The following is a 25,073-nucleotide window of genomic DNA, read 5'->3' as shown; positions in this document are numbered from 1 at the left end:
TCACGCAGATGAGCAAGGACCATGAGCATCTTTCTTTTGGTGTTTTTCAGAGTCAGTAGAAAGGCCTGTTTAGTGTCCTAAGTTTTCATAACTGTGACCTTAATTGCTTACCGTCTGTATGTCTTAATGACCGTTCCACAGGTGCATGTTCAATAATTGTTTATGGTTCATTGAACAAGCATGGGAAACAGTGTTTAAACCCTTCACAATGAAGATCTGTGAAGTTACATGGATTTTTACGAATTATCTTTGAAAGACAGGGTCCTAAAAAAGGGATGTTTCCTTTTTTGCTTATTTGTATATAGTATTTACAAATTCATTACATATTTATGATTTTATATGGGAATCAAAAAGTTTCATGAATGTTCACCATGTGCTGATGTGCTCAGCACTGTCAACAGACCCCATTATGACATCACAATGTAACGGAATCCTTGCCATGATATCATTGCTGGTTCCATCTGACAAGCAAAATATAATTTCCACTCTTTTCATGATAGATCTCTCACAGAGATAGGTTCAGTTCTTATTTTGAGAGTGTTAATATTTATCATCAATGGCTTATCGAGGAAGAAAATCAAGTGAGTTTGACAAACTCCAGAAGGAGAACTCTCAGATGAAGAGCGTCATCAAAAACTTGAGGAAGCAAAACATGGCTTTAAACCAACAGGATGACCAGGACAAGTTTTCAAGTTTTGTAAGGCTCACCAGTTTTTCAAAAATATCACTGTGTTTATTTTGTGGTTTCATAGACATACAGTAGGCCTACATCCATAACATCTTTAGCTTAAAAGCTTTATATGACACACTGTAGAAACTATTTTGACTACTTCACTTCTGCTATTCATTTCATACTGTACCATTGTGATCCAGGGCTATCAGGAGAGCTACCCAATCCCAGAGGGCCATCGGGGCTTCATCAGTGATGCCAGACTTCTGCAGATGCAGAGAGCTGAGAGAGAGGCCATGGAAGCAAAGCAAAGAAAGATAAGTGCTATCCATGAGAATTATGTCCGGACTGCTCTCATCGGGGTTGGCAGCACCTTCGCGCACCACTTCGTCCCCTCTATTCAGTGCATTCCGCGGCCGAAAGCTCCACCGAGGCCTTTGCCACGAAGGCTTGAACACATAGCTCTGGCCCCACTGAATAACGTGGTGGGGGTGGACGGAGCCCAAGTTCGACCCGGATCTCACTCTCTGGAGTCCATCCAGGTAAATAAGTCATTCAGCAGCAGTAGCGTGCGGCCTGTTCCCGTCCCTCCCACTGGAGCTCCCTCCAAGAGGGGCAAGAAGAAGAAGGGCAGGCGGGGAGTCAAAGCCCTGAAAGTCCAGTCGGACCATGGCTGTGCTGACAACAACGGACCCATTGACTTGATGGAGGAGGTGAGGGACATCGAGGCTCACCTGAAGGAGGAGGCCTGGAAGGTAGGATGGACTTTGAATTTATTGTAAATGTGAAAATTTGCAGTTCAGAATTATACTTGGATTGATAAATTGCCAAAACAGATAGTGGTTCCATGTCTTAAAGTCAAATCAAACTTTATTTGTAAGATGCGCCAAACACAACAAGTGTAGACCTTACCTTGAAATCAACAGTGCAGTTCAAGCAGAGTTAAGAAAATATTTACCAAATAAACTAAAGTAAAAAAGAATAATAATAAAAGTAACACAATGACATAACAATAACGAGGCTATATATAGGGGGTATCGGTACCGAGTCAGTGTGGGGGGTACAGGTTAGTTGAGGGGGTACAGTGTGCGGGGGTACAGGTTAGAAAGGATACTCTCTTTGACAGCATGATAGAATAGATCCTAGAATACTCTCTGTGTATTAGTTTATGTATATACTAGTTCTATATGTATTTCTATGATGGGAGCAATCTTTTCTGGTCTACGCCAAAGGTGGTACATGAGGTGAAGGCCATGAGCAGGAGAAGTTTGGGCTCGGCCATGTCCATGGGGGAAATAGCCACCAGCTCCTTGGGAAGCCTGAGCTCAGTGGATATGAACACCCCTGCGGAGCTCCGTGACTACTTGGATGTTGGGACCCCGGTCAAGTCGCGTGACAGCCCACCCAGGCCTGCTCCCCCTCCTACCAAGCCCAGGAGCAAACTGCCTCTGCCTACAAGGTTCCTTAGCCTGCAAAAGGCTGACACCGGCTCAGGTCAGTCCCTCTCACGTACTCACACTAATGTAAATTAGACAGGGAGATGAAGCTAGGTAGACATTTTTCCACACTTGCTTTGCCTGTTTCACAGTGAGATAACCTTTGCTCAAGGTTAACTGGACCCTGCTTCTGAGCAGGGTGAGCACCAAAACAATGTGTGCTAAATTTAAAATGATATGATATCATAATGAACTAAGATGTTCTAGTGTTAAAAGCTACAAACAGATATGGAAATTAGTAAATACATGAATACATACAGTTCACAGAGAGATAGATGTCTGCTGTCAACCCATAGACAAGAAGGCAGCCAGTGAGCCAAAAGGCCAAATAAAGAAAAGTCAGGACCAGGCCAGATTGCAGCCCCTGTCCAACCCAGAGCAGGCCCTGACTAAGACCTTCAAGCTTCTCCACTCTGCCTCTGATGACTGGTGAGCATTCACTGTAGACAAGACCAATGGAGCTAGGCTAAAGGAAGCACAGTGTAGTGTCCTTGGAAATGTAGATTTGAACTACAGAGCGTAGAAACTTCTGAATTTAAGAGACCAGAGTCCTAATTGATGAACATCATTATAATGTTTTTGGAAAATGTTGTGGAAATTGCTTACGTTTCTTTCACTGAATTGCAGGGAGAAGAAGATGGAGGGCTTGACCTCTCTCCGTGTGATGGCTCAGAACCACATGGACATACTGATGCCTAAACTCCATGATATCTGCCTTGCCATTATAAATGAGGTATCTGTATTCATTCACTGCCTTATTCATTCATCTGCACAAATCTGCTACATTTGGAGAACAAGTCAAATTATTGTGTCATGTTTCTGATGTTCGTGGGTTGTACTGCTCAACATTAATAGCTGGTCCTGTGCATGTTATTATGATTCAGGTGAAGAACCTGCGCTCTGCAGTGTCCTGTGCTGCCATGGCCACACTGGGTGACATGTACGTCCACCTCCAGAGGGCCATGGACAGTGAGGTGGAGGGGACGGCACGCGTGCTGCTGCACAAAGCCAGCGAGGCCAACAACTTCATCCGGCAGGCCGCCAACTGTGCCCTGGGTCACATGGTGCAGAGCTGCACCCCTACCCGTGTCATGAATGCCCTGCTGGTCGGTGGGCTGAGGTAAAGAGGGAGAGGGGTCAATTAACACTCACTGAGGTGTAGATCCGGACTTCCACAAATGTTCACTTTGTCTCACATTGAAAGTTTCACTCGAGTGGAAGTTAGGATTCACTCCAAACAGACCTGAACTTTCTGGTGCAAAATGGTCACTGCTCGCTTAGGTATACCACACATTAGATTAGATTCAACTTTATTGTCATTGAACAAGTAGAAGTACAGTACAACGAAATGCAGTTAGCATCTGACCAGAAGTGCAAATAAAAGAGTGCAAAAAATGTACAAGTAAAACAATTAAGTACAATGTATGTTATTAAGTTGGATGTATAAATGTGCAATGAAGGCAAATGGCAAGTCTAAATGTGCAATGAAGGCAAGTATTAGGGCCGGGACAATGCCAGTATCGCAATATATTTTCAATGGCAAAAATGAAAACACAAAGCAGATCTCACTCTTTGGTCCTTTAAAAACCTGCTGTATTTAAAATATTGCGTGATATAGCTTGGAAAATAAGTGAATATTACTCAGGATGACAACATAATGATATTTGTTTCCAACATTACGTCTGTTTTCCTAAAGAAGTTAAATCCGCTTCGTGTTTTGGATACTGGTATCGTCCCGGACCTAATTAGCAGTGGATGTATGTCATCTCTACACAAGAACATTTGTTAACACTTTATATGAAAGTGATGCTCCAGAGCAGGGCCGGCTCTAGCCTCTTTAGCCTCTTGGGGAGGTTTGGTTGGGAGGCCCCCACACCAAGCGGGCCCCCAAAAATTATGGCACCCCTCTTGACGGCGGAGAGAAACATGTGCATATTAAAGTTAATTTCCTGTAATTCGACACTACAGTAAATGGTGACCCCGATGTGATATATCTTACAGATACTTTGGACTAAATTTGAGTTTATTCTATTCTGTTATTCTATTGGGGCAGCAGGTAGCCTAGTGGTTAGCGAGTTGGACTTGTAACCAAAAGGTTGCAAGATCGAGTCCCTGAGCTGACAAGGTAAAAATCTGTTGTTCTGCCCCTGAACAAGGCAGTTAACCCACTGTTCCTAGGCCGTCATTGAAAATAAGAGTTTGTTCTTAACTGACTTGCCTAGTTAAACAAATTAAATTATCATATATAATGAACCTATGTGAAGGCGAATATGCAAGCAATCTATTGATTTGATAAAAAAGGCAAGAATGTTCTCACATTTGATTCGAATAGGGATGAAATTCTTTAGTGCTGGCAATATGCACTGAGTATACCAAACATAGGGGGGCGGGGGGGTCTGGTGAACACGTCAGGGTTCTATGGCCGCAGGCAGAACAGCAGAAACAGGGTCAGCAGCACGACCAGGTGGACTAGGGACGGGGACAGCCAGGAGTCGTCAGGCCAGATAGTCCTGAGGCATGGTCCTAGGGCTCAGGTCCTTCGAGAGGGGAGAGCGAGAAAGATAGGAGAATTAGAGGGAGCATATATATGATCACACAGGACACCAGATAAGACAGGAGAATTACACCGGATATAACAATATGACCCTAGCCCCCCGTTCAAAGGCACTTAAATATTGTCTTGCCCATTCACCCTCTGAATGGCACACATACACAATCCATGTCCATATTGTCTGTCACGACTTCCGCCGAGGTCGGTCCCTCTCCTTGTTCGGGCGGCGTTCGGCGGTCTACGTCACCGACCTTCTAGCCATCGCCGATCTACTTTTCATTTTCCATTTGTTTTGTCCTTGTCTTACACACCTGATTTCATTCCCCCAATTACTTGTTCATTATTTAACCCTCTGTTCCTCCATGTTTGTTTGTAATACGGTCCGTTATTGTGGGCTCAAATTATTGCGTTGTATTTGTGAATATTTGAGTAAATTATGTTTATTACTCATATCTGCTGTCCTGCGCCTGACTCCTCTACACCAGCTACACACAGGCAATATTACATTGTCTCAAAACTTAAAAATCCTTATTTAACCTGTCACCTCCCCTTCATTTATACTGATTGAAGTGGATTTAACAAGTGACATCAATAATTGGATTCACCTGGTCAGTCTGTCATGGAAAGAGAAGACGTTCTTAATGTTTTGTATACTCAGTGTATTGACATGCATAACCTCTCTGGCGCATGTGGGACGAACTCGTCCCACCTACGTAACAGCCACTGAAATCCAGTGGCGCGATTTTTGAATCGTTAGAAATACTATTACTTCAATTTCTCAAACATATGACTATTTTACAGCTATTTAAAGACAAGAATCTCGTTAATCTAACCCCACTGTCCGATTTCAAAAAGGCTTTACAACGAAAGCAAAACATTAGATTATGTCAGCAGAGTGCCCAGCCAGAAATAATCAGACACCCATTTTTCAAGCTAGCATATCATGTCACATAAACCCAAACCACAGCTAAATGCAGCACTAACCTTTTATGATCTTCATCAGATGACACACCTAGGACATTGTGTTATACAATACATGCATGTCTGTTCAATCAAGTTCATATTTATATCAAAAAACAGCTTTTTACATTAGCATGTGACGTTCAGAAAAAGCATAACCCCCGCAAACTTCCGGGGAATTTACTAACAGTTTGCTAAATTACTCACGATAAACGTTCACAAAAAGCATAACAATTATTTTAAGAATTATAGATACATTACTCCTCTATGCACTCGATATGTCCGATTTTAAAATAGCTTTTCGGATGAAGCACATTTTGCAATAATCTAAGTACATAGCCCGGCATCACAGGGCTAGCTATTTAGATACCCACCCAGGTCAGCCTCCACCAAAATCACATTTCCTATAAGAAAAATGTTCTTACCTTGCTTGTTCTTCGTCAGAATACACTGCCAGGACTTCTACTTCAATAACAAATGTTGGTTTGGTCCCAAATAATCCATCGTTATATCCAAACAGCGACGTTTTGTTCGTGAGTTCTAGACACTATCAGAATGCTTCATCACGGTGTCGCGCATGGCGCATTGGCGTGACAAAAATGTCTAAATATTCCATTACCGTACTTCGAAGCATGTCAACCGCTGTTTAAAACCAATTTTTATGCCATTTATCTCGTAGATAAGTGATAATATTGCGACCGGGAATATGCATTGAGCCTAAACAGCCGAATAAAATTTCTCCTCAGGAGCGAATCGTGCACGCGCCTCATTCAAAGGTCCTCTGAGCAGCCACTTACAAAAGGTGATAATGTGTTTCAGCCTGAGGCTCCCTCGTAAACCTTCAGCTTTTTCGCGGGTTCTGAGAGCCTATTGGAGCCCTGGGAATTGTCACGTTACAGCTAAGATCCTTACTTTTCAATAAAAAGATGCAAGACGCACGACTCCTTGTCAGACAGGGTACTTCCTGCTTGAAACCTTGTCAGGTTTTTGCCTGCCATAAAAGTTCTGTTATACTCACAGACACCATTCAAACAGTTTTAGAAAATTCAGAGTGTTTTCTATCCAAACCTGAACAATAATATGCATATTCTAGCTTCTGAGTTGGTGTAGGAGGCAGTTAAAAATGGGCACATATTTTTTCCAAAATTCTCAATACTGCCCCCTATCCCAAACAGGATAAGAAAAAATACGAGAGAATGTTAATTCTAAAGCTTGCTGTGCTTTTACTCGGGAAAAACTAATAGCAACACAGCAAACTACTGATGAACTTCCCAGAGGAAATCAGAGCGCAGCATAGAGCAATTGGAAGCAGAACTTCAAGCATATGAAAAAGAGCATGATCAGACTAGGTCATTTCTACATGATGCGCAGCGAGATATTTGTTAGAACAGAGCACAAATAGGCTCCAACGCGACATGTCTGACTGAGATGCAGATAGCTGCAAAGTCAGTCCCACCTAGGGTGTGGCCATGCCAGAGTATGTGAGCGGAGTGAGGAGTGGAGCTTGCCCTATTTGACTGGATCGTGGAGCAAGTTTCCCAGAGGCTGGAGCTTCGGCTTTCTCGCCCCCTTCAATTTCGCTCCAGTAGTGCTCCAGTAGCACTCATTTTACAAGCTCAGGGCATGCCCGGCCCAACATGCATTTGTAGTCTACTTGTGTGCTGCTATAACACCTTGCTTTAGCTACTGTCATCTAATATTCTAAATATCTTCATAAAGAAGCTGATAAAACACACAGGTGAAAAATCAAGGAGACTTACAAAGATGAGGAGGACCAAGAGCAAGAGAGGGAGTGCGGTTATGTAGTGTCCACAACTAAAAAATGAAAAGACAGGTATCCCGAAAGCATGTACTTACTACGTGTACATGCTAACAGAAAGGAACGAGGTGGGTAGCTAGGTAGGTGTCATTTTAGCGCATTATTTATAAACAAAAAATAATCTCTAAAAAGTTCAGTTAATTTTCCTTCTATTATCTACACAATAGGCCATCATTGATGGCATGTTAACTAACTCTATTACCTCTTTCAAGGAGCATTCTGTTTTGATAGGGATATTTGACCTAAAATCCTTTAGGCCTACCTACAGAACAAAATAAAAATAACTACGCATCCCTGCCCAGCCTGGCATTAGTGGCCCAAACGGTGTTTAGCATCCCAAGTGGCTCTGCAAGAGCTGAGAGCGTATTCTCTGCGGCTGGCCTGCTCTCCAGGCACAATCACATGAGCCTGAAGCTACAGACTCTGGCCAAACTCATGTTTCTAAAAATGAATTCAAAGGCACTGTAGACTGAGCATAATGAGGCATTTTTATTTAATTTATATTTCATTCTAAGTAAGTCAATCAGCATGTATGTGCAATGTATAGACTATAACGATTTAATACAACAAAATGCTGTTTAAATACTGAGCTTACACGGAACCCAAACTGGCTGCGCGCGTGCGCCATAGTGTTGACAGTACCAAAATACAACTCATTTACAAAAAACACTGCAGCACAAACAAGTTACAACGTGAAATCGCCTCTATCCCATTCATACCTTAGAGGACCAAACTACATCTCCCATAATGCAACGCCCGTACTGTTAGCTTCACAGAAAGGCATGCTAGCTAGCAACAGCAGCACTTTTAGCACTCAGTAAACTATATTAATAACAACAACAAAAACTCTGACAGTTACATGTTTCTATAGTCTCACATTCGCTTATAAGAACAATATCTACAGCATTAACCTTGGGATGTTTTATTTATTTCACGATATGGACTTCTACAAAGGAGTCATATCAAGACACACCTTTCTCTCTGTGTTTTCTCGGACTGAAGAGAACGGCAGCTACGGGTAGCACCAGGGTGTTAGTAGGTGACGCATGCACCCAGATGAAATAAAATACATTTAATGAAACAAAACCCGAAGATGTTAACATCATTCAGCTACTGTAACTGCCTACCTAACATCAACAGGCAGCACCAGTAGCGCAACAATTAAAAATAGACACCAAAAGTAAAGTTCCTGGCGATCAAAGCGATCTGACTCCCCCCTTCTGTCTGAACTTGGAATATTCTTGTTCGCGGGCTTTGGCCCTCAACCTGGTTGTTCTGTTCTGCGTTGTGTACTATTCTAATAATTTGAAGTTTGATGGAATAACCATTTTAACTCAACTACAAATAAATTTCGTATTAGGCTACACGTCTGACTCCTGACCTATTTAGAGTGTTTATATGCTGTTTAATACGACATGTAGCCTATTTGAAATTATGAGTGCTTCTTACAGTCACCTTTTCCTGTTGTTTACTTAAATACTTAATTCAAATCATATGGTTTGGTTTCAATATTTCAAAACCAAATGGTAGGTTATACACCACGGCTTTCAGCCAATCAGCATTCAGGGCTCGAACCACCCGGTTTATTATTACAATTATCTCACCAACCCCCTCATCACCACTCTGGGTAGCAGAGTTTCATTTGTGTTTACATCTGTAGGTCTGATATCTGTTTGGAAGTTCACTTTTATAGTAGCATATTGGTCAACAACTCACATTTTTTTATTCTAACAACTCAGAGGCTTTTAAAAGAGTCTTAGAATCATTGTCTCTCTTTTTCTTTGTTCCTGACCTACGCTAGTGAGATACGCTCTCTCTCTCTCCACGCCAGCGACTCTTGGGCATGGCCTTTCAGGCTATGACTTCTCTCTCTCTCTCCCTCTCTGACCATGCATAAGGTGTGTTGATGATCAGTTACTTGAGAAGGAGACCAAGTCAAGACGCCGGACAGGGTGGATTCAATTATCGTAAGGCAGCTTTATTAAGATACAAAAATATTTGGCGTAGCGTGCACGGACTCGTTCTGTCACCTCTTAAGGAGTCAGCAGAAGAGAGCCCCGAGAACATGTTGTGTTTACATTTTATACAGTGTAACAATAATGAAATGACGTAGGTTGAGTCTGGTAGATTCGCTCTCCTGACTGGTCGATGAGTGTTGAGGGCGGTCCCGTCCCCGACTGATGTCGACTTCTCATTGGCTCTTGACAGTGTTCTTTGTTCTTGAAACCCAGCCCTCAGGGATGTGTGTGTGTGTGTGTGTGTGTCACGAGTCTACTCAGCCTACACTACTTCTAGCTTATCTTCATGTGTGTACCCGAGAGTCAGACACCCAAGGACAGTGCCTGTTTTTATGCTACAGTTTCTGCTACCAGCCCCTCCCGTACACCTGTCCTTGAGCGGCCCCACAACCAGGCATTGTGTGTGTGTGTGAGTGGTTAGGATTAACTGTTCTGCAAGATGTTATCTTGGTATAATGATTGTGTAAGGTTACTGGCAGTGTTTAGGCAATATCGCATTAGTATCAAGAGACATAAAGAATATATTTCTTACAGGTATTGCATTGTAATGTTTGTTAATGCCTTGTATATGATTTCATAATGTTAAATACCTTTCCACTCGCAGTCCAATTCTTGCTAGTCAATGTCAACTCATTGCCTAATGCTTGCTTGCATATTTTAAGTATCTTAATAGCGTAAAAGATAAAATTTTGAATGTATAAATAGTTATATATCAAATACTACCACACTACAAAGTCAATTAATTTAATATACACCATCACAAATATTCTATTTTTTTCATTTAGGCAGGTCTTAAGAAACATTATGATATTAATACCTCTACGGGATCAGTGTCCCCCCCGCGGGAAGGTTGAGCCAACGTAGGCCAATGTGATTAGTGTCACGACTTCCACCGAAGTCGGCTCCTCTCCTTGTTCGGGTGGCGTTCGGCGATCGACATCACCGGCTTTCTAGCCATCGCCACTCCATTTCTCATATTCCATTGGTTTTGTCTTGTTCCATTACATACCTGGTTTTCATTCCATAATTACTGCATGTATTTAGTTCTCTGTTCCCCTCCATTGTCTTTGTGTGTAATTGTTTGTTTGTTATGTGGATTATTGTCAGGCGCTTTACTTTTGCTATGTTCCGTGTTTTTGGCACGTTATTGTTTTTATGTGCTGTCATTTTTGGAACGGAATTAATGTGCACCTATTCACTACAATCTGCTCTCCTGCACCTGACTTTGCCTCCCGTACACACCCCTGACAATTAGCATGAGGTTGTAAGTAACAAAAACATTTCCCAGGACATAGACATATCTGATATGGGCAGAAAGCTTAAATTCTTGTTAATCTAACTGCACTGTCCAATTTACAGTAGGTATTACAGTGAAAGAATACCAATCTATTTGTTTGAGAAGAGTGCACAATGTATTGATAAACCAATTAGGCACATTTGGGTAGTCTTGATACAACATTTTGAACAGATATACAATGGTTCATTGGATCAGTCTAAAACTTTGCACTGACACCGCTGTCATCTAGTGGCCAAAGTCAAAATTGCCCCTGGGCTGGAATAATACCTTATGGCCTTTCTCTTGCATTTCTAAGATGATGGTACAAAAAACACACAAAAAAAACGTTTACCAGATATAATGTGTTATATTCTTCTACATTAATTTAACATTTCCACAAACTTCAAAGTGTTTCCTTTCACATGGTATCAAGAATATGCATATCCTTGCTTCAGGTCCTGAGCTACAGGTAGTTTTGGGTATGTCATTTTAGGTAAAATTGAAGGGTGCGATCTTTAAGAGGTTCTTTCAAAATAACATAATAGCATATTTTGAGTTTAATTATGTTACTATGCTTAGCTCAAGGCTCGACTTCAAGTTCAGTCTGCCATCAAGTCGAAACGGTCCTGTGGCAATATGCTTTCACCGTGGTGACGGAAAAGGGACATGGCTTGAAAACGTATCTCAATCCAGGGATGGAAGGTATCGCTGTACTCCTAATTGTCCCATTAGCCAAGCCTCGAAATCGAGAAGATTGAAATACTGCTAGTTTTTAATTAACTGCCCTTTTCATCAGCATGCTAGGTTATTCCACAACACTTCCGGCAGCAACTCACCCCAACGCTAGACGTCACATTTTAATGGAATCACATATTTTGTTATGTCTTATACTTCCTTGTGTTGTGTACTTCTCATTTTACCATTACGTTATTTAGATTATTTTTAGCCATTGGTGGAGAGGTACTGTCTACTGATGTGTGCTAGCCTTTGGGGAGTGACAAGTAATTTATAAACATTTATAAAGTATATATAGTGAACACTTTAGATTAGGGGGTATTAGTGAGGCACTGAGGTATTAGTAAGTGCATGTACACACATTCATAAATGCTCTCATTTAATAAATACACCATTCGTGACATTTATAAATACATTTATAAATATGTATATAAATGGTGAGTCAAACCATTAATCAACCATTAACAAATGCCTTGACAATAACTCCTTTTTAACTGGTTTATAGTACATTACTAGTACATTATTAACCATTTACAAATTGTGAACATACTATGATCAAACACCTTATTAATTATCTGATAAATCATGAACAAATCATTTAAAATAGCGTTTATAAATGTGTAAATAACATTTTATAGATTTCTTATTGACATTTACAAATGTAGGAATAATGATTAATAAATGGTAAGTAAACTCTTTCCAAACAGTTTATAAATGGTATATTAAGTGACCTTAATATAAAGTCCTACTGAACATTTTGATCCATCGATGAGACTTCATCAATACAATCCATTATCATTCGTCTCCTAACTCATGTATCTCTATGACATGTAACTGATGTGCTCTGTTTTTCCATCCTCAGCCACCGTAACGCTGCGGTGAGGAGCTGCACTGCTCAGCACCTGGAGAGACTGGCTGAGGTCATGGGGATGTCTCGTCTCCTGTCGGGGAAGAAAGACCTCACTGACCGTTTCTTGATTGCCGTCAGTAAACTGGCTGTGGACCCTGCACAGGAAGTCAGGTGGGATGTTCCTCCTGTAAAGTAGCTTGCTTAAACATAATGGCCGGCCTTAACTTAGGCCGTGATTCAATCCATGGTTCGCTATAGCACTAGATCGCCGACAATGCAGTTTTTAAAGGTAATTTACTCTTGAGTTGACATCTGCAGTGTTTACCACGAATACAAATTGAAATTGCCTTTAAAAGCCACATTGTCGGCTGTCTACAGCATCTATGCTAAAGGGTGTCATGGATTGAATTGCGGATTTTAGGTATTCCAAAACAACCACAGGTTCTCTTGGAGGGGAATAATAATTGAAAACAAATAGGAAAAATTATAAACACAAATAAGTGCTACGTGGCATAGGAAAATCCAAGTCCAGGCACTCATGTGGGTTTGAAAGTTAAAAAGCCAAAAGCTTAGCTGAAGCCAAAGGCCGCCAGGGATGTTCTTCTCCCATCGCCAACTAGCGACCTCCTGTGGTGGGCGGGGTGCAATGCACGCTGACACGATCGCCAGGTGTATGGTGTTTCCTCTGACACATTGGTGCAGCTGGCTTCCAGGTTAAGCGGGCATTGTGTCAAGATGCAGTGCGGCTTGGCTGGGTTGTGTTTCGGAGGACGCACGGCTCTCGACCTTTGCCTCTCCAGAGTCCTTACGGGAGTTGCAGCGATTGGACAGAGATTGTAGCTACCAATTGGATACCATGAAATTGGGGTAAAAATTCAAGATGTAAATGAGTCCAAATAGTCAGTACATGATTCAGTTTCCTTCCTTCTGTTTGGTGCCTAATGAAGACAACCCTACTTGATCACAATGGTCGGCCTGAGCCAAGCGCTGTGCAGATTCGCTAAGATTTTCATAATAACGAACGGTTAATACCCAGTTGTTAGATAGTTGAGATGATTTGTAGATCAGGTAATGCGGTGCATTACTCAAACCGACCCTCTTGCAAATTCTACCTAATGTATGTCTTATTTTGATGGGATATTTTTTCTCAGGTTGCCATCAATTGATTACTGTTTTTAATCACAGACAGCAGAAATTATTTGATATGTTGCACGTTTAAGATGATATTAAAATCTTTGTCCACAGGCATCATAGTCGCAATATCTTGAGAAACGTGGCCACCAATGGCGACTTCGCTAAAATGTGGGACAAATTCGCTCCGAGGAAAGAGCGAGAATCCTTGAGGGAGGTCATCTCAAAGGTTAACCTCAAAGAAAGGTACATTCTCTCTGGATGATTAGAAGAAGTATGACAAATGAGCTGATATGATTACAGAACTCCAATCCCACTGGGCACAGACATCAGTTCAATGTCTAGTTTTGATTTAAATTTGGGAAATCAACCAATGTGAAATTAACCAAAAATGTTGGTTAAAAGTTGGGTGAAAAAAATCCAATTGTGTTTTCCACATTGATTCACCGTCATCACATAGATTTTTTGTTGTTGTTGAAATGAGGTGGAAACAACGTTTATTCAACCAGTTTTGGCCCAATGGGATGAATTTAAAATACTGTAAGATTATATCTTTCTGTCTTTTCTCTTTTTCAACAGGAATATCTGAATAATCCCCAACTTGACTATATGTTTGTATCTAAATATTTGCACATTTCCCAACTTGACTATTATCCCCTCCAGTCCCCAAACTCCAATATTTTCGCTCATTCTAAGAAATTTGACACTATCATCCAAACCCCCATGTAAATGCATCTTTAAGCTGCATCGACTCCCTGTCCAAGTCCTGAATTCACTAAGGCAATATGAACCACATTCAAAGCACTAAATGACCTTTCCTCGAAGCTTCTATCTGATCTACCAGCTCAATAGTGGTCTACTGAAACCATACTCACCATCTCAGGGGGTGCTCAGATCATCAACCACTGACCTCCACACCATCCTCAAAACCAGCAGTCCTCTTTTGGAGGCAGATTGGTCAGTGCTCCTGTATGGCAATGCTTCTGGACTATGAGAACATTCTTTGGACAATAAAATTAGGTAAAATGGAAGCTGGCTACAGTCTCAGTTTTATCCTCCAAGACAGTGTGAGGATGTGTAACAACAATACCTGTAGTTTAATTTCATGATCAGGGCCAGATTACCGAATGGGCACGCAGGGCACCTGCCCTGTGGGCCCCGACCTCCAGGGAATATCATCATAACATCCAAAACTAAAAGTATAGTGGATGTATATTACAGTACGTGGACGTTTTACAATTCGTGAGCTCGTTTCATAATTTGTAGCCATGTTTAATATACATTTGTGCTCATTTTGTAGAAATTCGTGAGCATTTAAAAACATTTAGTGGGGATGTTTTATATCAATTTGCTTACTGGTGCTCTTCCATGCCGTCTCGAGGAGGGGTGCGTCACTTGAGTGGGTTGAGTCACTGACGTGATCCTCCTGTCTGGGTTGGTGCCCCCCCTTGGTTTGTGCCGTGGCGGAGATCTTTGTGGGCTATACTCGGCCCTGTCTCAGGATGGTAAGTTGGTGGTTGAAGCTATCCCTCTAGTGGTGTGGGGGTTGTGCTTTGGCAAAGTGGGTAGGGTTATATCCTGCCTGTTTGGCCCTGTCCGGGGGTATCGTCGGATGGGGCCACAGTGTCTCCCGACCTCTCCTGTCTCAGCCTCCAGTATTTATGCTGCAGTAGTTTATGTGTCGGGGAGCTAGGGTCAGTCTGTTATATCTGGAGTATTTCTCCTGTCTTATCCGGTGTCCTGTGTGAATTTAAGTATGCTCTCTCTAATTCTTTCTCTCTGTCTCTCTCTATCTCTCTCTGTCTCTCTCTGTCTCTCTCTGTCTCTCTTTCTCTCTCTCTCTGTCTCTCTCTCTGTCTCAATTCAATTCGCTTTATTGGCATGACGTAACAATGTACATATTGCCAAAGCTTATTTTGTATATTTACAATATAAAAAAAAAAATGAGTATCAAAATTGTCAACGGGACAACAGTTACAACAATAACCAAGGGTCAAAATAACCATACATTCAACAATAACAATAGCCATATAGTAGCGTACTTGTGCAGGTTTATTGGTCTGTCAGACACTGTCCCTCAACTTATGTCAGGCAGCAATGTAGTGCGCTGCCAACACACAGCTCTCTGCGTCCTCCCCCAACAGGACGGGTAGTCTATCCTCATCAGAGAGGTCTTTAAAACCTTGAATAAGGGTTTCAAATTTGGGGAAATGACACTCTCTAATTGTTTTATATTTTTGACATTTGGTCAGGAAATGCAGCTCCGTCTCAGGTTCTGCTGTTGTGCAGTGGTTGCACAGCCTTTCCTCTACAGGGAGCCAGGTTTTCCTGTGTCTACCCTTCTCAATGGCAAGGCTGTGCTCACTGAGCCTGTACTTTGTCAAGGTTTTCTAAGGTTTTGATCAGTAACCATGGTCAAATATTTAGCCATAGTGTACTGTCGATTTAGGGCCAGATAGCACTGCATTTTGCTTTGTGTTTGTGCTTGTGTTTCCCAATAAGCAATGTAGTTTTGTTTTGACTGTGTTGTAATTTGGTTTATTCTGATTGATTGGATGTTCTGGTCCTGAGGCTTTAGTGTGTTAGTAGAACAGGTTTGTGAACTCAGCCCCAGGACCAGCTGGATGAGGGGACTCTTTTCTTTGCTCAGCTCTTGGCATTGCAGGGCTTGGTAATGATATGAGAGGGGGTCACTGTATTTTAGATGTTTCCAAAACTTAATTGCTCTTTTTTGAGTTTTTATTATTACTGGATATTGGCCTAATTCTGCCCTGCATGCATTGTTTGTAGTTTTCCTCTGGACATGTAGGAGAATCTTACAGAACTCTGCATGTAGGGTTTCAATGGGGTGTTTGTCCCATTTGATGAAATCTTGTTTTGCAAGTGGACCCCACACCTCGCTGCCATAAAGTGCAATTGGTTCAATGACATATTCAATTAGTTTTAGCCAAATTTTAATAGGTATTTCAATTTGAATTTGCTTTTTAATGGCGTAGAATGCCCTGCATGCTTTCTCTCTCAGTTCATTCACTGCCTCATTAAGGTGTCCAGTTGAGCTTATTTTTAAACCTAAGTAATTGTAGTGTGTACAGTACTCTATATATGTTGTACCAATTGAGAACTTTGGTCTAATTCCCTGAGATCTGGATCTTCTCTGGAAAATCATTATTTTAGTCTTTTTGGGGTTTACTGCCAGGGCCCAGGTCTGGCAGTACTGCTCTAGCAGGTCCAGGCTCTATTGTAGGCCATGTGCTGTGGGTGACAGCAGGCATAGGTCACCTGCAAAGAGTAGGTATTTAACTTCTGAATTGTGGAGACTAACACCAGGGGCTGAGGATTTTTCTAGAATAGTGGCCAATTCGTTAATGTAAATATTGAAGAGTGCAGGGCTCAGATTGCAACCCTGACGAAGGCCCCGCCCCTGGTTAAAGAATTCTGTTCTTTTCTTACCAATTTTAATGCTGCACGTATTGCCAGTATACATTGATTTAATTATGTCATATGTTTTACCTCCTACACCACTTTCAATAACTTTGTTGAACAGTCCTGTATGCCAAATGGAATCAAATGCTTTTTGGAAGTCGATAAAGCAAGCGTATATTTTGGTATTATTTTGGTAGACATGTTTATCTATCAGGGTGTGTAAGGTGTAAATATGATCAGTTGTGCGATGTTTTGGTATAAATCCAATTTGGCTTTTACTCAAGACATTGTGCTTATTAAGGAAGTTTAGAACTCTTACATTGATGATACTACAGAAAACCTTCCCCAGGTTACTGTTCACACAAATGCCTTTGTAATTGTTAGGGTCAAATTTGTCTCCGTTCTTAAAGATTGGGGTTATGAGTGCTTGATTCCAGATGTCAGGGAAATAACCTACACTCAGGATCAAATTAAACCGTTTTAATATAGCCAATTGAAATTTTGCACTAGTGATTTTGAGCATCTCATTTAGGATGCCATCAGGTCCGCATGCTTTTTTAAATTTGAGAGCCTGAAGTTTCTTATAGAGCTCCTGGTCAGTAATTGGGGAGTCCAATGGATTTTGATTGTCCTTTATAGCTTTTTCTAATCCATTCAACTTCTCATGAATTTGGCGTTGTTCTGCGTTTGTGTCAATTTGAACGGTGTTGTAGAGTGTTTTGAAATGGGTTGTCCATATGTCACCATTTTGTATCGCTAATTCCTCTTGTTTAGATTTTTTTAGTTTTTTCCAATTTTGCCAAAAGTTGTTTGTGTTTATGGACTCCTCAATTAGTGTCAGCTGCTTGCTGTTGTACTGTGCTTTTTTGGTTCTGAGTGTACGTTTATAGAGTTTAAGTCTCACAGTAATGAAGGCGTAATTCACCATTATTTGGGTCTCTGTGCTTTTGTTTGGATAGTGTTCTAAGTTTTTTCCTTATAATTTTACAATCTGCATCAAACCAGTTGTCATCTATGATTTTTTTTTTGTTTTGTTTTTTATCAATTTCAATTGTGCTTCTTTTGCCGTTTGCCTGAATATATAGTTGATGTTTCGTACTGCTAGATTGATGCCTTCTTTACTGTGAGTGAATGTGGTATCCAGAAAGTTATCTAAGAGTGTTTGGATATTTTGGTTCCAGGTTGCTTTCTGGTAATCTTCTGTGCTGTTTTGGGCCCATCTGTATGAATTTCTGATGTTGTACAGCTTACTGGGCTGTGAATGTGTGGTTGTTTCCATGTCTGTTCTTTTGAGGAACAACGTAATTTGGCTGTGATCAGACAGAGGTGTTAGTGGCTTGACAGTGAATGAGCTGAGAGAGAAAGGGTCCATGTCTGCGATCATATAGTCTACTGTACTGTGGCCAAGAGGTGAGCAGTAGGTGAATCTCCCCAAAGAGTCCCCCCGCAACCTACCATTGACAAAGTACAGACCCAGGCTTCTACAGAGCTGCAAAAGATCCCTTCCGTTTTTGTTGACGGTGCTGTCACTGTTGTTTCTATGGGGGAGATTAAGACAGTTAGAAACAGTATGGCCTGTAATAAAGCTGTCCCCTCGTGTGCTCGTTAGATCAGGTAGTGTTCCTGTGCCCGCATTTGTGTCCCCACAGATGAGCACATTTCCCTGGGCCTGGAAATGGCACGTCTCTTCCTCAAGGGTGGGGAAGAGCTCCTCTGAGTAATATGGGGATTCTGGGGGGGGATATATATTGCGCAAAGGAACACATCTTTTTCTGTCAGTACAAGTTCTTTTTTTAGTTTTAACCAAATGTGATATTTGCCAATTTTGAGGGGATCAATTAGATTTTGTAGTTCGGATTTGTACCAAATGATCAATCCTCCAGAGTCTCTGCCTCTATTGACAGAGCTGTGTTTCTGTGATGGCACAATGACCTCTCTGTAGCCTGTGGGACAGTGAGTGACAACGTCAGCCTTACACCATGTCTCCTGCAGAATGATGACATCAACATCTTTAAGATTTTTGTTGAACTCCAGTGCTAAACTCTTCAGACCAAAGGTTGATGAGTTTAGGCCCTGAATGTTCCACATGCTAACTGATAGGGATTTCATGTTGCAAAAAGAAAGAACAGCAGTCAGAAATACAGTAACTACTAACTAATAAGTTGTTAAGAGTGAGATAAACAGGATATCAGCTAACATTTATTCTGTTATATATATATATATATATATATATATATATATTCCTATTCATTGAACAAGTAAATTCTAGTACAATAGGTGTGTGTGTATGCGTCCGTGTGTGTTTAGTGCAGATGTATTGGAGGAGCTGTTTAATCTCACTTAATCCTACAGGGTTCTCCTGTCCTCTGACGACCTCTGCGTAGCTGCGCTGGTCCTGCTGTTGGGCCCTGTGGAGTGGAGGAGGGCCAGGTCTGGGCCGTGGGGCTTCCTCTCTGGCCTGGTAGAGGTGGTGGTCTGGTGTGAGGTAGTGGGCTGGGCCCTGTGGAGTGGAGGGGGGCCAGGTCTGGGCCGTGGGGCTTCCTCTCTGGTCTGGTAGAGATGGTGGTCTGGTGCGGGATAGTAGGCTGGGCCCGGTCCAGTCTGGCTAAGCCAATGGAAGTGGTGATGCTCTGGGGGTGGGTGGGGCCTGTGGGGTGCACTGGGTCTGGTGTGGCGTTGAAGGGGCCTGGGGCTCCTTGGTGGTGCAGTGGTATGGTAGGGGTCCTCTGTCCAGTGCGGCATGGGGTGTTTGTCTACCAAGTGCCACGTCCTTTAGAGACTTGGCAAACATCCCTACTGTCTGCTTCCTCAGGTGGGAGTGGTTGTGCAGATGCTCTGGGGTGATTGTTGGGTGGTGAGCAACGTGTTCGTTCGGGAGTAGGCCACACCCTCTGGTGATGTCAGCGTTGACTTTCTGAATGGTTGAGGGATGAAAGTCTTTGCGGGGCAGCAGAGTGGAGATGGTGATGTGGGAGTTGGGGAACCACTCAGAGGCCCTCTCTGCTACTCTGTTGACCAGGCTGCCTACTCTCTCCTGCTCCTCTCGCAGGTTGTTGGTGCCGGTGTGAATAATGATGTGGCCTGGTGTGCCAAAGTCAGGCTGGGACAGGATGTGGAGTGCATCCTGTGTTTTTGGGCACCATATTTTGCACACCTTGTGTTGGGGGAAGAGTTTATCTTCTTGTATTAATTTCCCATTTGAGTCAATGAGGATGGCCACCTCAGAGGGTTTTACCAGATTAGTGTGTTTACGGTCTGGGGCTGGAGTACACAGGGCCTGTGTACATGGAGGGGTGTGTGGGGGTGTGTCAGGGGGGGCAGAGAGCTTCTCTCTGTAGTAGGTGTCTCCATGTGGGCCTCTTTGTTGACTGGGGGTGTGGGTAAAGTGTTGTCGGTATGGGGGGGGATTGTGGGTGAAGGTGGGTCAGTGGGGTTGTTAGGGGTGGTGAGGGGCTGCAGCTTCTCTCTGGGAGTCTCTACAGTCTGTTCTCTGTGCTGTAGCACCCTCTTTATGACAGACAACTCCTTTGCAATCTCCTCCTTTACCTGCACTAGCTCTTTCCTCAATGTGGCCTTTACCTCCTCAAGAGCTCTCTCTCTCTCGGAGGAGGACCTGAGCCCAAGGACCATGCCTCAGGACTACCTTGCCTGATGACTCCTTGCTGTCCCCAGTCCACCTGGCTGTGCTGCTGCTCCAGTTTCAACTGTTCTGCCTGCGGCTATGGAACCCTGACCTGTTCACCGGACGTGCTACCTGTCCCAGACCTGCTGTTTTCAAATCTCCAGAGACAGCAGGAGCGGTAGAGATACTCTGAATGATCGGCTATGAAAAGCCAACTGACATTTACTCCTGAGGTTCTGACCTGTTGCACCCTCGACAACCACTGTGATTATTATTATTTGACCCTGCTGGTCATCTATGAACATTTGAACATCTTGGCCATGTTCTGTTATAATCTCCACCTGGCACAGACAGAAGAGGACTGGCCACCCCTCATAGCCTGGTTCCTCTCTAGGTTTCTTCCTAGGTTCTGGCCTTTCTAGGGAGTTGTTCCTAGCCACCGTGCTTCTACACCTGCATTGCTTGCTGTATGGGGTTTTAGGCTGGGTTTCTGTAAAGCACTTTGAGATATCAGCTGATGTAAGAAGGGCTTTATAAATAAATTTGATTTGAAATTTGATTTGATATATGCTCCTTAAAACCAATGAGGAGATGGCACGTGGGTATATGCCCCTAAAAACAAATGAGGAGATGGAAGATACAGGACTTGCAGCGCGTCCAGTGTCACAAATAGAACCAAGTTCTATTTTAGCACCTGGCTAAGCAGATGCTTGCGCGCGTGCAATGATTGAATAACATGTAGGTGTTCATTTATTTTGCAACTGGTCTGGTCAGCATGTTAGAGATAGACAGGACTCCAGTCATGTCATACTGCAAAACACCACTAGATGCCGGACATACCATTTGCATAGATGGGAATAACCAAGAATTCATGTGAAATCCATTCATGACAATATTTAAAGAAAGGGAAAGGGGGATAGCTAGTTAGAGCACAAGTGGAAAAGGGTAGTCACTAGTGGGGACAAAAATAATGTATGCTTCTTTCCGCCACACATTACAACAGTGGTTGTTGTATTTTCTGTTCTGTTTGATTATCACTGGATTTGGGCTTTGTTGCCCTTGTTTACAGTGACCTAAATAATGCTCAAGTAAAAGATGGTGCCTCACAACCACGACCACCCAGAGTTTATACCATTGGTTTCTACATCCAGCTTCTAATGGGGCATTTACATACAGGATTTACCCCAGTATTTTACCCATGGATCTGGTAGACCTGCTCTCCTTTGGGGCCAAGGCAATGCTCTGTGTTCTTTTCAGCTGTTTTTTACATAACAATGGCTATCTGTGAACTTTAACACCTTCTCACAAAGCAACAGACTTAAATGATGCAGAGATTGATGATGCCGTCACCATAAGTCTTTAGAGCTGACATTAACATATAACCCTGGTCTAAACCCTGGAGTGTGGGTAAGTCTATATGGAAAAGTACCACTAGAGGGAGCCACATCCCAACATGTGATCCTGGATCCACAAATCTATCAGCAAGTGTCAACATTTCTGCAAGGTCTCACAGTCTCACATCAGAATTAGACGTTCATCCATGTTTCTCAAACTTCAAATTTCAAAGTTGTTCCAAACGTTAAATCTCAAAGTGTTTAAGGTTAAGTTTAGGCATTAACTCCGAAATCTTAAGGTTAGGCATTAACTCCAAATGGTTAAGATAAGGGGTAAGGTTTGGGATAGGCTTATAACAAAACTATCAAAACTGACTTTCTATCGCTGGATTCAACCATGAAACCTTTGGAGTCAGAGGCAGATGCTTATCCACATCCACAATGTCCTAGAAAAACCAAAACTTACTTAAAGGTAACAGCGCTCACTGTTGCCCCTGGTGGCCGGTTTCCACGTCATATCCTGACATCCTCAGCCATGGATGGATGTCGAATACTGACTTGTATCACGGGTGATCTGCCTGCAAAACTCTGATTCCATTCCAGTCTGGCTCAGCTCAGCAAATGTAGCAATTGGACATTTGAAAATGTAGAAAATCCAATTCAATGATATTGTTGTTTCCTGAACTCATGAACTGCATTTGACTTCATTTTCAGAGTTAATTGAGTTGAAATGGAATGAAGGCCAACCCTGCTAACCATGGTCCTTCCCTGTAAAGTCTAGAGCTTTCCCATCAAAACCCCAAGCCCCCATCCTTGTCTACAGTGCCTTCAGAAAGTATTCATACACCTTGACTTATTGCACATTTCGTTGTGTTACAGCCTGAATTCAAAATTGATTAAATATGTTTTTCTCTCACCCAGCTACACACAGTACACCATAATGAAAAAGTGAAAACATATATTAAGAAATGTTTGCAAATGTATTGAACATTTAACACAGAAATATCTAATTTACATAAGTATTCACACCCTTGAGTCAATACTTTGTACAAACACCTTTGGCAGCGATTACAGCTGTGAGTCTTTCTGGGTAAAGTTTCTAAGAGCTTTCCACACCTGGATTGTGCAACATTTTGCCTATTATTCGTTTCAATATTCTTCAAGCTCTATACCAGGCAGTGTCAGAGGAAGGCCCTAAAAATTGTCGAAGGCTCCAGCCACCCAAGTCATAGACTGTTCTCTCTGCTACTGCACAGCAAGCGGTCCCGGAGTGCCAAAAGGCTCCTTAACAGCTTCTACCCCTAAGCCATAGCACTGCTGAACAGTTAATCAAATGGTTACCCGGACTATTTGCATTGACCCCCTTATTTTATTCATATTTGTTATTATTTTCTGCACTGACTCTCTTCCATAGGCTCGATATACACTCACTGGACTCTAACCATACACTTACACATACTACACTGACACTCCAAAACACACACACACACAAAATGGTTTAATGTAACATAGTCAAGGTGTTGGAATGGCCATCACAAAGCCCTGACCTCAATCCTATAGGGCAGAACTGAAAAGGCGTGAGCGAGCAACGAGGCCTACAAACCTGACTCAGTTACACCAGCTCTGTCAGGAGGAATGGGCCAAAATTCACCAAACTAATTGTGGGAAACTTGTGGAAGGCTACCCGAAACGTTTGACCCAAGTTAAACAATTTAAAGGCAATGCTACCAAATACTAATTGAGTGTATGTACACTTCTGACCCACTGGGAATGTGATGAAAGAAATACACGCTGAAATAAATCAATCTCTCTTCTATTATTCTGACATTTCACATTCTTAAAATAAAGTGGTGATCCTAACTAACCTAAGGCAGGGGATTTTTACTAGGATTACATTTCAGGAATTGTGAAAAACTGAGTTTAAATGTATTTGGCTAAGGTGTATGTAAACTTCCGACTTCAACTGTATACGGTATATATATATATATAAACTCAGCAAAAAAAGAAACGTCCTCTCATTGTCAACTGCATTTATTTACACTTAACATCTGTAAATATTTGTATGAACATAACAAGATTCAACAGCTGAGACAAACTGAACCAGTTCCACAGAAATATGACTAACAGAAAGGGAATAATGTGTCCCTGAACAAAGGGGGGTCAAAATCAAAAATTACAGTCAGTATCTGGTGTGGCCACAAACTGCATTAAGTACTGCAGTGCATCTCCTCCTCATGGACTGCACCAGATTTGCCAGTTCTTGCTGTGAGATGTTACCCCACTCTTCCACCAAGGCACCTGCAAGTTCCTGGACATTTCTGGGGGGATTGGCCCTAGCTCTCACACTCCGATCCAACAGGTCCCAGACGTGCTCAATGGGATTGAGATCCGGGCTCTTCGCTGACCATGGCAGAACACTGATATTCCTGTCTTGCAGGAAATAATGCAGAGAACGAGCAGTATGGCTGGTGGCATTGTCATGCTGGAGGGTCATGTCAGGATGAGCCTGCAGGAAGTGTACCACATGAGGGAGGAGGATGTCTTCCCTGTAATACACAGCGTTGAGACTGCCTGCAATGACAACACCTCCAAATTGATCCCGCTTCAGAGTACAGGCCTCGGTGTAACGTTCATTCCTTCGACGATAAACGTGAATCCGACCATCACCCCTGGTGAGACAAAATCACGACTCGTCAGTGAAGAGCACTTTTTGTCAGTCCTGTCTGGTCCAGCGACGGTGGGTTTGTGCCCATAGGTGACGCTTTTGCCAGTGATGTCTGGTGAGGACCTGCCTTACAACAGGCCTACAATCACTCCGTCCAGCCTCTCTCAGCCTATTGCGGACAGTCTGAGCACTGATGGAGGGATTGTGCGTTCCTGGTGTAACTCGGGCAGTTGTTGTTGCCATCCTGTACCTGTCCCGCAGACGTGATGTTTGGATGTACCGATCCTGTGCAGGTGTTGTTACACGTGGTCTGCCACTGCGAGGATTTTTAAATGTATTTTATTTTATTTCACCTTTATTTAACCAGGTAGGCAAGTTGAGAACAAGTTCTCATTTACAATTGCGACCTGGCCAAGATAAAGCAAAGCAGTTCCACAACATACAACAACACAGAGTTACACATGGAGTAAAACAAACATACCGTCAATAATACAGTAGAAAAATAAGTCTATCTATATACAAT

The 25,073-nt window shown here is 42.4% G+C and overlaps 2 protein-coding genes across 3 annotated transcripts; both read left to right on the top strand.

The window, feature by feature from the left end:
- Positions 1 to 201: 201 nt before the first annotated feature.
- On the top strand, positions 202 to 2,599 carry LOC115184407 (uncharacterized). The gene is made up of 4 exons (XM_029745367.1): positions 202 to 697; positions 874 to 1,425; positions 1,903 to 2,164; positions 2,463 to 2,599. The coding sequence occupies exons 1-4, from the start codon at positions 557 to 559 to the stop codon at positions 2,597 to 2,599; spliced, it is 1,092 nt and encodes a 363-aa protein (XP_029601227.1). The 5' UTR covers positions 202 to 556.
- LOC115184401 (TOG array regulator of axonemal microtubules protein 1-like) lies at positions 2,559 to 20,592 on the top strand. 2 transcript variants are annotated; one of them, XM_029745361.1, is made up of 5 exons: positions 2,559 to 2,899; positions 3,051 to 3,286; positions 12,388 to 12,546; positions 13,621 to 13,752; positions 20,554 to 20,592. In XM_029745361.1, exons 1-5 carry the CDS (start codon positions 2,753 to 2,755, stop codon positions 20,579 to 20,581), a joined length of 702 nt encoding a protein of 233 aa, XP_029601221.1. In that variant the 5' UTR covers positions 2,559 to 2,752; the 3' UTR covers positions 20,582 to 20,592. The 2 variants fall into 2 exon arrangements, with proteins under 2 accessions (XP_029601221.1, XP_029601222.1); XM_029745362.1 differs by lacking the exon at positions 20,554 to 20,592 and adding an exon at positions 14,086 to 14,287.
- Positions 20,593 to 25,073: the final 4,481 nt, after the last annotated feature.

This window comes from Salmo trutta, unplaced genomic scaffold (assembly GCF_901001165.1).
Source record: "Salmo trutta unplaced genomic scaffold, fSalTru1.1, whole genome shotgun sequence".
NCBI lineage: Eukaryota > Metazoa > Chordata > Actinopteri > Salmoniformes > Salmonidae > Salmo > Salmo trutta.
This window is presented reverse-complemented; position numbering and strand designations above follow the sequence as displayed.